Source organism: Rhodamnia argentea, chromosome 4, assembly GCF_020921035.1.
Source record: "Rhodamnia argentea isolate NSW1041297 chromosome 4, ASM2092103v1, whole genome shotgun sequence".
NCBI lineage: Eukaryota > Viridiplantae > Streptophyta > Magnoliopsida > Myrtales > Myrtaceae > Rhodamnia > Rhodamnia argentea.
This window is the reverse complement of record NC_063153.1, coordinates 31,321,953-31,334,260: the sequence shown is the minus strand read 5'-3', so window position 1 is coordinate 31,334,260 and position 12,308 is coordinate 31,321,953. Positions and strand designations below refer to the sequence as shown.

The 12,308-nt window shown below is 39.1% G+C and overlaps 1 protein-coding gene across 4 annotated transcripts; it reads right to left on the bottom strand.

Annotated features, from left to right (window-relative positions):
• Positions 1 to 3,130: 3,130 nt before the first annotated feature.
• On the bottom strand, positions 3,131 to 10,499 carry LOC115749630 (endonuclease V). Of its 4 annotated transcripts, none has more exons than XM_030686527.2 (10): positions 10,303 to 10,499; positions 10,236 to 10,272; positions 9,875 to 10,148; positions 9,631 to 9,693; positions 9,491 to 9,530; positions 8,135 to 8,199; positions 7,744 to 7,860; positions 6,600 to 6,728; positions 6,262 to 6,324; positions 3,131 to 3,700 (listed from the first exon to the last, which is right to left on the bottom strand). In XM_030686527.2, the coding sequence occupies exons 1-8, from the start codon at positions 10,460 to 10,462 to the stop codon at positions 6,603 to 6,605; spliced, it is 882 nt and encodes a 293-aa protein (XP_030542387.2). In that variant the 5' UTR covers positions 10,463 to 10,499; the 3' UTR covers positions 3,131 to 3,700; positions 6,262 to 6,324; positions 6,600 to 6,602. The 4 variants fall into 4 exon arrangements, with proteins under 4 accessions (XP_030542387.2, XP_048133268.1, XP_048133270.1 ...); XM_048277311.1 differs by lacking the exon at positions 3,131 to 3,700 and adding an exon at positions 3,707 to 3,830; XM_048277313.1 differs by lacking the exon at positions 3,131 to 3,700 and adding an exon at positions 3,725 to 4,584.
• Positions 10,500 to 12,308: the final 1,809 nt, after the last annotated feature.

The window sequence follows — 12,308 nt, the reverse complement described above, 5'->3', positions numbered from 1 at the left end:
TCCATTATAGTATCCGTGGCGATGGTATCTCCACAATCCTCACTAAAATAATTCGTGTTCTCGATCCAACTCTTGGTGTCGAAATCTAGCTTTCGTCCAATCTCGACACAAGCTTGAGCTTCCACGGACTCCGGACTTAATCTTGAACGACGAGAGTCCAAAACCGATCCTCCAGCGCTAAATGTTTGTTCGATTACAACTGTTGAAGAATGAGTTGCTAATATCCGGCGAGCGATGATGGCGAGAACTGGGTAATCGAGTGAGTGACTCTTCCACCACTCTAGGATTTGGAAATCTGTATTATGTTCGGCATCACGAAACTCAAATTGAGTGGTTAAATATTTTTCTAATTCAGAAATACTACCTGTTGTCCTTTTTTTTTTTTTTTTGCCTACTCTTAAGCATATTGTACCCTCTACTAAGTGAACTATCGGCTTCGCTTTGTGAGACAAGAGATTGTAAATATCCACAATCACTTAAACCATATCTAGTACAAAATTCTCCATATAATACTACTATAGATTCTTTAACATCTCTTTGTATATTTGAAATATCTATTGAATCTTTCAAATGTAAACAATCATTATAATAAACATTTAGATAATCTAGTAAACCATCTAATTTAATACGTGGATAAAAAATAATACCAACTAAGTAGACAAGAGGAATTTTAAAATAATAATGCAACCATTTTTCTCGCATTACTAAAATAGTCCGATCTAATTCAAGATCTTTTTCATATTCACTAAAAACACCATCAATATTAACACACTCTATTAAAAATAAATGCGTAGTAGGATAATAAATACCAGATAAAGTATTAGTAGTATCATTAAAAATTTTCAAAAAATCTAAATTTTTTTTTGCAAACGTCCCAATATTGCGGAAGTAAAGTAATTTCGGCAATATTTTGCGAAATAAATATACATAATAAATTTTTGTAATCAAAAGTTTGACGAAGCAACTCGTAGGTAGAATTTCAACGAGTCGGAATATCTTTTGGAAACCTTTTTGCCCTTCTCCCATGTTGTTTACAAAATTTTCCCCATGATTTCATAAAATGGGGACGACTCCATAAAAATTTAATTGCACCCTTTATTGGAGCGAGAGAAGTCTCAAGAGTTCGTAAATATCTTGTACACATAAATTTAAAACATGGCAAGCACATCTAATTCGGGAATGGAAGCGGTATTTGCGGCGATATTATCAAAATCAATTGAAAATACTTTATTTATCAAATTATATTCTTCTAAAACTTGCCTAATTATTCTATAAATATTATGAGCCGAATGTTTTTCATCAAAAACTCGAAATACAATAAGTCTTTTTTGAATGGTTCAGTCGTCATTTATCCAATGACACGTGACACCCATATAAGAATGAATTTGCCAAGAATCACTCCAAATATCGCTACCTAAATGCACACGTCCATTGAATTCCGTAAAAAAATTTTGCTAAAGATTTTTTTTTTTTTAAAGATGCAAAAGTTCGCGTTTAAGAGTACTTTTTGGAATAGTTGGTGTTTGCGGAACCAACGCAATATTTATCAAATATTTCAAATTCAAATTTTCACCAATAGTAAACGGAGTATGATCAAAAGCAACATATTCAGCTAATGTTTGTTTATAAAGTGCATCGGTGTAACGAAATAAAAGATGAGTATTAGAATTGGCGTACCCGAAAATTTGTTGTTGCCTAGTATCGATCCCCGCTTGCGTCGGATGTTTTTTCGTCAGATGATGACGGAATGTTCCGTAGCCGTCGTCTTTCGTAAATTTGTATGTTTGTGAACAATATTTTCAATTTATACTATACTTACATTCGCTTTCATCACGTACATTGTCGAAGTGCAGCCACAAGTCAGATATACTCTCTCGGCCCTTCCATTCCGGCTCATTTGCCGTCGACATTTTTTCGACACTAGTAAGAGGATGAAGGCTTTCTTGTGTTGGGACGTGTTCGACGTTCGGAATGGGAATAACGTTGATATTATCATTGTCGTCTTCCTAACATGCATACTCATGAGGATCATATCCAGGAATAGGACACTCGGAATCTCCTATCGCCATCTTGGCCTTTTCGGTATTTCTGCTTCCACTTGCCATTTTTGAGAGAATTGATCGAAATCCGATTGAGAAAATTGAGGCGGGATTGAGAGAATCGAGCGAATTAAGAGAATTTGGGAGAATTTGAGAAAATTGAGAAAATTGTTGAGAGGATTTGTAAGAAAAATGAAAGGAGGAGGATATGTATTTATAGAGATGGGAAGAGTTATTTAACTAAAAAAAAATCAATTTTTTTTGGGCACATGCAACGGCTCTTTGGGCTGTTGCTTTTTTTTTTTTTGGGGGGGAGCGGAGGCAAAGAGCCCAATGGCTCTTTCCCCCACCGGGCCCAACTCCCCAACTTTTTTTTTAAAATTAAACGGGTCGGAACCGTGGGCCCGGTTCCGGGCCGGTCAACGGGTCGGTTCTGGGCCCACGGTTCCATTTGGTCATGTCTAGTTGTGCAAAGGGCGCAGTATGTTTCCCTATTCCTCAAGGGTGGAAGAGCTGTAAAACCAACCTTTTAATTTTGAGTGGAAGCTTCGACCCAAAAAAAGGAATTTTTGAGAGGAAGCGGGATTTTCAAAATAAAGGATGAGGACAAATTAGTTTGCTTCATAATTGTTTCCTTTTTTTCCTGAAAAGATATAATATAATGAGAGTTTAGTTTAATTGATTTTGTTTTTCAAGAGAAGGTGTAACTAATAATAACGCGTCCGCATACATTCCTTACCAAAATAAAGGGCTGCTGGTGAAATTTGTCCGAGGTATGAAACTCTGTTTTGATTAAACAGAATTTGCGTGGAAAAGTGGAACATACATTTTAGTGTCATTGGATCTGACTCATCGAGTTCAACTTAGGAGGATCCTATCGCTTTGAATTTTAATTAGGTATTAACAAGATATGCAATAAGAGTAAATGCAAGGGTTTGTTAGTTTGAGTGAAAGAATTTTCTGTGAATTAATATTTTGCACTTCAAGCGCAGAATACCGTTTTCAGTCAAAAATATATACATGCTTAAAGCTAGAAAAATGAATTTCCTAACATCATAAGGGGGAAAAGAAATCCTGAAAAAATGATTTTTCGAAAAGTATTTTCTTTTATCATGAAATTTTTCTTGGAACAAACACAACCCAAATAAAACAACCAACATAAGAAGTATCATGGAATAACCAGAAGTCCCGCATCAGGGATGCAATAGTCACGAAAGGAAACGCTACTGTAGGCGATCCAATTCGATGGGGTTTCTACTATTGGGGGCCAAACACAAAGAGGCCTGCCGAAAGGTTCACTTAGACATCCCATAGAAACATCCCTCCTTGATCTCGATCAACACTGGCGAAGGAAGATAAGACGGCTCAGGTGGGAGAGCGGAGGCGAACTCTGCTGATGGGACATAAGCTGGCTTCGGTGGGGGAGCCAAATGGTCGGAAGGGGAAGTACTAGCTGGCTCGTAGAATAACGGGCCAAACCAAGTTCCCCCATAGAAGGTCCTCCAACTAAACCGGTACCAAGCCACCCATTCAGCTCCTCTGAAGTCTTTCCAAAGACAGGCGTAAATACACAAGCATGGTACCTAAAGTCCCGGCACAGTATGTTATGGCGGTCTCATAGTAAACCAACCATCCATAAAATCATCACAACATCTTCAAACCTGAAAAATGTAACGGATGAGTGAGGAAGCTCAGAACAATGACTCTTCGAGGTTCAAGAACAGGATGACATCTTCAAGCCATTTAAGAGTATTCTTTAAGTCTTCCAGCCCAATATAGTTTGAACAAAGGCTGAATCAAACAAAACAAATAAAATACCCATGAAATCAATTGAACTAATGGAGGGAAAGAGATGAAAGTGTTCCAAGAGCGCATCAGTATCAAGAACATGTCCGCATCGATCATGCTTATCTCCAATCAGTTCAAAGTGAAGAAACACATCATCTGCGCTCAATCTCATTCTCCATAATATCCAAATAAAATAAATCAAAATGAAGAAGAATAGAAGCTAATGTCGAGAGTAACAATCATACCGCCAATCCAAACAAAATTGACTCGATGAATTAGTTTCTCAGCCACTTTCGGTTTGATTTCCCCTTGTTTTTCTTCGCAAGGGAAGCACTTTTTATCACAGATTCTCATTCAGTTAGCACAAACAGAGCGTTTAGAGACAGATGAATGAAAACGTGATCAAACCAATTCATAAGTATAAATAAAGCAGCAAAAGGCGAACCAAAAATCAACAGCACTTCCAGTGAATGCAGAAACCAACTCGCGCCTCTTGTCCCACTTAGAAACATCTCACTATGAAACAATTCAGCCATCACTAACATCAGCAAAACTCCACAAAAATGAGGCGATGCTGAAGAAAGCAGAGTACAAATTTGACAATCGGAAAGATAGCGTTGGATGGGTCGATATTAAAAATCCCCAAAGAATGGGAATGGGAACCTTAGCCCTACTTTTGATCACGCTATTTTGCTTGTCAAATCCTCCATTTCTCTCTCTCTTCTTCTCCAATGGTTGAGCCATTGTTCCTCAATCCCTTGCCACACATTGATCAAAGTGTAATAGATAGAGAACAAGGAGAGCAAGAGAGAGAGAGGATGCTTTATCATCCTAAGGAAATGGGATGAATTGGAATGCAGGCTTTGTCCAGTTTGGACTTCGTTTCTATTAATATGCCACATCAAACTCACATTTTATTTTAAAAAAGACGCATAGGACAAATAGCCAAAATTTGTTGCTGAAGGCACTTAAGTAATCTTTTTTCGACGGATGTAACACTTAAGTAATTGCTCGAAAAGTTTTTACAAGAAAGTGGATCTACAAAAGTTACGGCATTTATGTGTCCTTTTCCCTAGATTGTTTCTATTTAACTCCCTTTTCTTTTAGCAAAAGACTTTGTTTAGGACTAAAAGAAAACAAATTTAAAGATCTAAAAGGTTCGGACAATGGAGGAACAGATCTAATGATTCTGGTTAACAAAAATAGAACTGATTTTATCGTGTAGTACCTCTAGCACTCCACATGACTTCTTAATCTGTTTCAACCCTTTATTAGCTTCAAATAACATTTGAACAAGCTAAATATATAGCATGCCATAAACATAGCACATGTTATTCCTTCAAACGAACTCAAAAGTGAGTTTTAGGCAATATACCATTATCGTTTGGTTTCATAGCCATGCATCAGGTTCTACCACTTAGGATCGAACTTTTTTTGATAAATTGAAAAAGTGGGAAGGAACGGCGAACTTCATCACCTGACACTTGGAAAGCTCTTCCTTTGTCAGTCATGTGGATTTTATGGCCAGATAGGAACAGGAGCTAAATTAAACTGGTTTACAGATATAATACTCTTTAGATATGCTTCTTTTCTCATCTCTTTTCTATGTTTGCTTTTGTTGTTACCTTATGATATACAGTGTACTCAGTTTATTTCTTCATCCTCCTTTGCTAAAGTACTTCTTTATGCAAACAGATACAAAAGGAGCCATCCTAATTGAACTAGCCAAGTAATCAGAAACAAACACCCCCCCCCCAAAAAAAAAAAAAAACAACCCCAACCAAAAAAAAAAAAATCAACTAGCCAAGTAAACATCTTAACACCTGAATAATGTGTCTTGCTTTGGCTGCCACTTTTTTTCCCGATTATACTTATGACAAGGAATTGATTTGACAGTTCAATACAACAAGCCTAGTGATATTCTTCAACATTCTCATCTAAACAACCAGCTTTTTTGCAGTCAAAATGAGGGAAAAGAAAAGAACAGAAAAGGGCTGTTAAAAGCATTCTTGGTGCTGTCACAGTAATCAGGAAAATCATAAAGTCTGAAATATGTCAATTTCTACTTACCAGATCTAAGAAACAATGGATACACCATGCTTTGACTGCAAAAAGACATGAAGAACAATAATTGAGCAGCTAAAAGAGTCACCTCCTTTGATGGCACCGACTGTTGCTTACTCTATGAGACTTGTGCAAATTACTCGTACGTATGTACTGCCCTATTAATTATTAAAGAAACAGAACTGTATAGCAATGTCAAAATGCAAGTATCAGGCTGATGGCTTGGAACAGACATAACCATTCTAAGAATAATGATCTTATGACGGCCTGCAATTTCTCATACCAGAAGAATGAGTGTTCTGAATATCTCATCTACCTAAATGGTATTGGCAAAGAAACCAGAACATGTAGCAATTCAAAATGGAAGTACCTGATTAGCTCCCTAACAGATATAACCATTCTTGCAAAGGAAGTCTCTTGACCTGATGTCAGCCTGCAATTCGAAGTGTCACAAAAATAACTTCCATGAAAATTATCACCTACTTAATTGGTATGCAGATATTTGTCAGTCCTTGTAAAATAGCATACCATCCTTGTCCAAATGAGTGATTAAAGCACCATCAAGGGCCAAGACCACAAGTAACATGTGATAAGCTGATTCAGCACGAAGCTTTATACTTAAACAACAAATTTATAGAGAAGTAGAGTCCTAGTACGAGAAGCAAACAAAACACAAACCGGTTCGAGTTTTAACATCAACTAGGTTACCTGTCAGACCGGCTCTGGGACCCGATATTTACAAGTCATCCCAACAACTTTCACAGCAGTTTGAAGGGATATACGGTGCCCAATTGACACAAATATAGGCTTTGACGTGTTCCATGTTGATCTCATCGCCTGTAAAGAATAAATTTACTCGAAGCGAAATCTCTAAAAGCCAATAAACATGATTAAAAGACCCCAAGAAGCTGTCCGTTGACACCACCTTTTTTATTTTACGATCAAGCATAACATGCTATCTACCTCTTGCTTCAGAACATCACAACTATGATATCTCAGCGTGGCTCATGAAAAATGGTTTATGGTTTCAAGGGGAATCTCATCCACCAAGATAGTTAATGGGCTCAAACTTTGGATTCTTATCTCCTAATATCCTGGTATGAGCCACTTAACTTTTACAGGGTATCCAACATCAATTTGTATATCCGCAATAACTGAAGTTGTTATCCACCCTACAACTATCATTTGGGAGAAACCAACCATTATTTTCTCAGAATTCTTAGTAAGATCTTCCTTCAATCTCATTTCTCACAATATTTTAGATCATAATAATCATAGCCAATCACAATTCAATATTACAATGAGCCAACTTCCTATGATGTCTCATTGCTGCGAAATACAGGTCCATTTTGAATAATCTCCTATTGACTCATGTAAAAAATAACAAATACTTCCTTTTCAAACAGTACCGCATTCATGTGAAAACTGAGAAGAGACATCATAAAAGACACAAAGAGTAATTGGATTTACTAATGGGAACCAACAAGAGGTGTTTGACTGATGAGTCCGTCTTGGGCAGCACAGTCAACTGCATCATCATTCTAGGTATGACAACGCCTCAGAACTTCTAGTGGCAACAACTTCTGATAGCATCACTCAGATCACAGTGTTGTACAAGTGTTGGATAATACAAGTTTATGATGAACAAGGTAATCATGGAGAAATTCTACATTAACCGTGGAAAGCTATAAAATTTTTTGTCATCACTGTCTGCATATGTCTTTTCATTTTTTTCAGTTTGCAATTCAAGTACTAGTATTTCCAGTGGCAGCTTCAAAGCACGTGAGGAATTGCACATAGAACATTAGATACTGCCTCCAGCAAATCCAAAAACTCAAGCCAAAATGCTTACCACACCCCATGTGCGTCCGGAGGATCCAGTCAAAGTGAGAAGATCTTTAGAGAAGTTATCCTTGGCTTCTAGAAGCTGCTTCACTCCAGATAGAGTCAGACCATCCACATGATGCAGCTGGATATAAACCATACATAGATTTATTCTTAAAACACTTGCTTAGGAAGATGATATGGAATTGAGCTAAAAGTTGAGTCCAGAAAGCTCATGCTGGAACCTAGTTCTTTCCCAAACACGTAAAATTGGAAAATAAGAAGTAGATAAAGTGTTCATAGAAGTCTAAACTGAGAGTTCTCATCCTCGAAGCTGTGATGTTCAAGTAGACTAGTATAGTTAGCATTGCCTTGATACCAACAACACAAGATTCCATGCTGGATGTAGTTACACTCACATTTTTTCCAATCCCAATGGTGGGGAGATCAGCCAGAACACCAAGATGGCAGGCTAGTCCAAAACCTACCAAAACAAACCTTTTGGCTTTAATGAAGTCATCAAAGTCACAAAGCATATATTATTATGACATAGCTTGACTAACCGATAACATAGCTTAAAAAGAAAAACCAAGAATCTTGCTTGATCTAACAATATAAAACATGCCAAACAACAATGCAAATCATAACTTTTCATTATAGCAATGTCATTCTATTGACAAGGAGAGGTTTCATGCTGATGGATTCATAAGCAAAGCTGCCTGAGCATCACACGTATGGTTTCTTAAGCATCAAATCCAAGAGAAGATTTGCATTACACAATCCCAAAGCACAAGAATTGCCAAATTTCATTAATCTTCAAATCTATTGAAAAGAAAGAACTATCAATAGACTCTATATAAGTTCTACTCCAAGTCAAAGTATGAATTGAAATGTCCTAATAAAACTGGGAAACACATATATCCACCATGAACTAGGAAAAGGAAACATTAAATCCAACTACAACTAGGAAAAGGAACTTATCAGAATCCAAATAGACTCCAACACTTAACGGAAGATTCTAATTAATCAAAGTAATAAACAACAAATCTTCATTTAGCACGCCTAAATTTTCAAAGGTTGGCCATTGCTCTCCATCACCAATTCAGTTCCTTTATTCACAGTTAGTGTAAATATACATACATAGAATACTTCTTGTTCAAGGCAAATAAACATCCAAGCCAGTCTACCTAGAATCAGTGATCTCGAGTATTTCAGTAATGCAATAGCATGCTTCCCAAATTAATTAAACACTGTTCATATTATATGCAAAAGAAGACCAAAGCAAATCTTCCATCATGAATTGACATAAAGATTACATATGCTGATAATGGGCATTTGCAAAATTGTTTTGGGTGTTTCAGATTCAAACAAATTTGTAATGCGTCTCTTATAAAATTTAGAAGAAGCAACAGGCAACAATTAAAAGTCTATCCAGACACGCCTGTTCACAAACTGGCAGCATGCAATTACTCCAAAAAAGTGAAGACACCTTAAAGAAAATGAGACATTAATAGGTAAGGGAGCTCCTGAAAATCAAGAAAACTCATAGGACCGTTTCTGAAAGAAGAAACCATCAGACTCAATAAAGAACTGAAAAAAAAAAAAAAAAAGGAGAGTTTTGGCTCGTTGTTAGTAAAAATAGATCATGAAGGACAATGCAAAATCTCCATAGTGCTGGTGGTCAATAGCAATTTTCCTCAATACCAGTCCCTAATAGTTGTTACATTTAACAAATTTCAGAAGAAAAGAAAGCTTGTGTGAGCCTTAACACTTGCCTCGAGGATGAAGTAATCCGTTTCCATCCACCATTATTAACTGTTGAAGTCAAGTCAAAGAAATGTCGGAGATGTTAAAAGGAGAAGGAAAAAACGGCGATAATAACAACGCATGAGAAAATCAACGTTACAGGATTCACCTGTGGACAGATATCCTTCGCACTTCTTTTGACCTTCTCCAGAAGTTCCAGAAGAACAGGGGCCTAACAAGGAACAGACAATGACGAGTGATCCAACATCCAATTGTACGTATTCGTAACAGCAATCGCAACAATCCTGAATTCAACTGAAGATTGACTCATCATTCCACAGATTTTCTAATTTGAAAATGACCCCACAACCGCGCGAAATCAGAATCCCAGAGCAGCTCAAAATCCGAATCACCTCTCTGAAAGCGAGGAAGCCAGGGACGTAAGGGACCTCAAGCCTGACGACATCGAAGTCCTCGTACACGACCTGCAGCGTCGAGAGGTCCAGAACGACGAGCGTCGCGCAAGCCAGCGAGCCGTCGTCCTTGGCGAAGCTCATGTCGACGCCACCGACGTACTTCAGCACCTCGCCGCCACTCGCGTCGCCCGATTCTGCCGCACCGCCTCCCGGCAACTTCCACGGGAAATCGTCGCGCTCGATCAGCCTCCGGCGGAGCAGATTCTGAGCCCTGAGAGACGATTCGCGACCATAATCAGCGAAATCCGCGGAAACTACGGAGGAAGAAGAATGCGACCGGTGAACATCTGGAACCTACTCAATCCACTGGTTCACTTCTGCAGAAGAGGAAGAAGAAGAAGAAGAAGAAGGAGAAGGAGAAGGCGGTGCAGGAGAGGAGGCTGCTTCTTCTCCTTCTTCGCTTGCTCTCGCCTCCATTGGAATGCGATCGGAGAGGAAGGAAGCGGAGATCGAAGACGGGGAAGCGCGAACGTTGCAGGTTTCCGGTAGATTCCAAGGAGCACGAGACGCCCAGGGTCTGAGCATATATGCGCACCATCTCGACGAGCCCCGTTCCAACGAATATGTTGACCAGCCTCTCTTTCTTCTTATGACCGGTCAACGCTTTTAAACGGGGCCGGCCAGAGCACAGTTCTGGCTTCCGGTTGGCGGTCCAGTTCAACGGCCAAATCCGTAAACCGAAGAGAATTTACGTATAAAGATATATTTTCATATGTCCGATTATAATTTCGCAGTTTTATCGTCGAAGTACAACGTACTATAAAGTTAATATAAAGTAGCCGTGCACGTGCGTGATAAGCGCATGAAAGCTAGTGCTTATTAGGGGTGTCAAAAAAGTCAACGTCGGCCCTATCTGGCCCGACCCAACCCGGCACTAAAATTCACCTAATTTGCGAGCCTTTTCGGGCCTAACTTGGTACTCAAGCCGAGTGGCTCCAGCTTTTTTTAACACTCATGTTTTCTTTTTAATTTAATTTATTTTTATTTTTTATTTTTTATATTTTTTCATTCTATAGGTTTGTGGAGTGATTTTGATTTCAAAAAATAAAAATTTAAAAAAAAGAAAAGAAAAAAAGAATCCTACCCGACCCAACCTCGAAGAGTTGGGGTACATGTAATTCGGGCTTGAGCCTGGTCGGGCCGGGCCGAGCTCGGCATCGTTGAGTTTCGGGCCGACTCGGGCGGGGCCGAGACCCTATCCGTTGACAACCCTAGTGCTTATTCAACCTAACATGAGTGTCCAACTATGGATAAGACGACATTGCGCCTCTAAGAGGTTTGGAATGCATGCACATCATTAAAGGCTGCGTATGACAACGCTCCATAAAAAGTATTTATGTTCCTAAAGTGTTCTCGAAATACTTTGAGAACGTAAACATGTATGGTAAAAAAGTGCTCTTGGAAAACACGTATGGAAAAAAAGTGTTCCCAGAAAAAGTGTTCTCAAAGTGTTATGGAAACACTTTTAAAAAACAGAAACACTTTTGGAGCAGAAACAAAAAACAAAAAAAACTTGCTTCTGTGCTTTCGGAACACCTTTTAGAAACACATTTGAAATATTTTTTAGACACACTCTCTTCTCTTTTGTTCTTACACGAGCAGCTCCTCCCTTCTCTTCTTCTACGTTCCTCGACCAGCCGACGCCGCCGCTCCTCCGGTGATTTTCCGCTCGTTCCTCCTCCTCTTCTTCCTCTTCTCGGCAACCGACCGACACCCGACACTACCCGCTCAAATCTGGGTGAGGCTCGGCCTTGCGTGGTGAGCGTGGGCCAAACCTCGCCATCGCCGATCGAGCTTCGACCTCGGCCGACGATGGTAGGGGGCGGTCTCGCGCTCGCTCGGGTGGGCTCTTGCGAGCCGAACCTCACCATCGCTAGCCGAACTTCAACCTCGACCGGCAATGGCTGGGGTCGGCTTCACGCTCACCACGCAAGGCCAAGCCCTACCCGGATTGGGTAGGGCTTGCCCGGGCGAGCTCGAATGAGCGCCGCCATCGCCAACAGAGGTCGATGCTTGGTTTGAATTGATCATGAGTTAAGTTTGAGTTGAACGTGATCGATTCTATGTAGAAGTTATTGCAGGTGGAGGAATTTTGTTAAGGATACGGACTTTTATACCAAACGTGTTTCTGTTTTTTTTTTTTTTTTTGTTATGGGAACAAAATTTTTTGCAATTACCAAATGCATTTACGTTTCCAGAAATTATTGTCGGGAAAAGAAATAGAAAAAAGTGTTTCTGTTCCAAAAGTTGTTTCGAAAACAGAAATATTATCATACGCGACCTAAACATGTGACCGAATCGACGTTTGATTTATTTTTGATTGGGCCGTTTGATTAAGAAAAAAGAGGGACACGGTTGTACTTCGATTTCC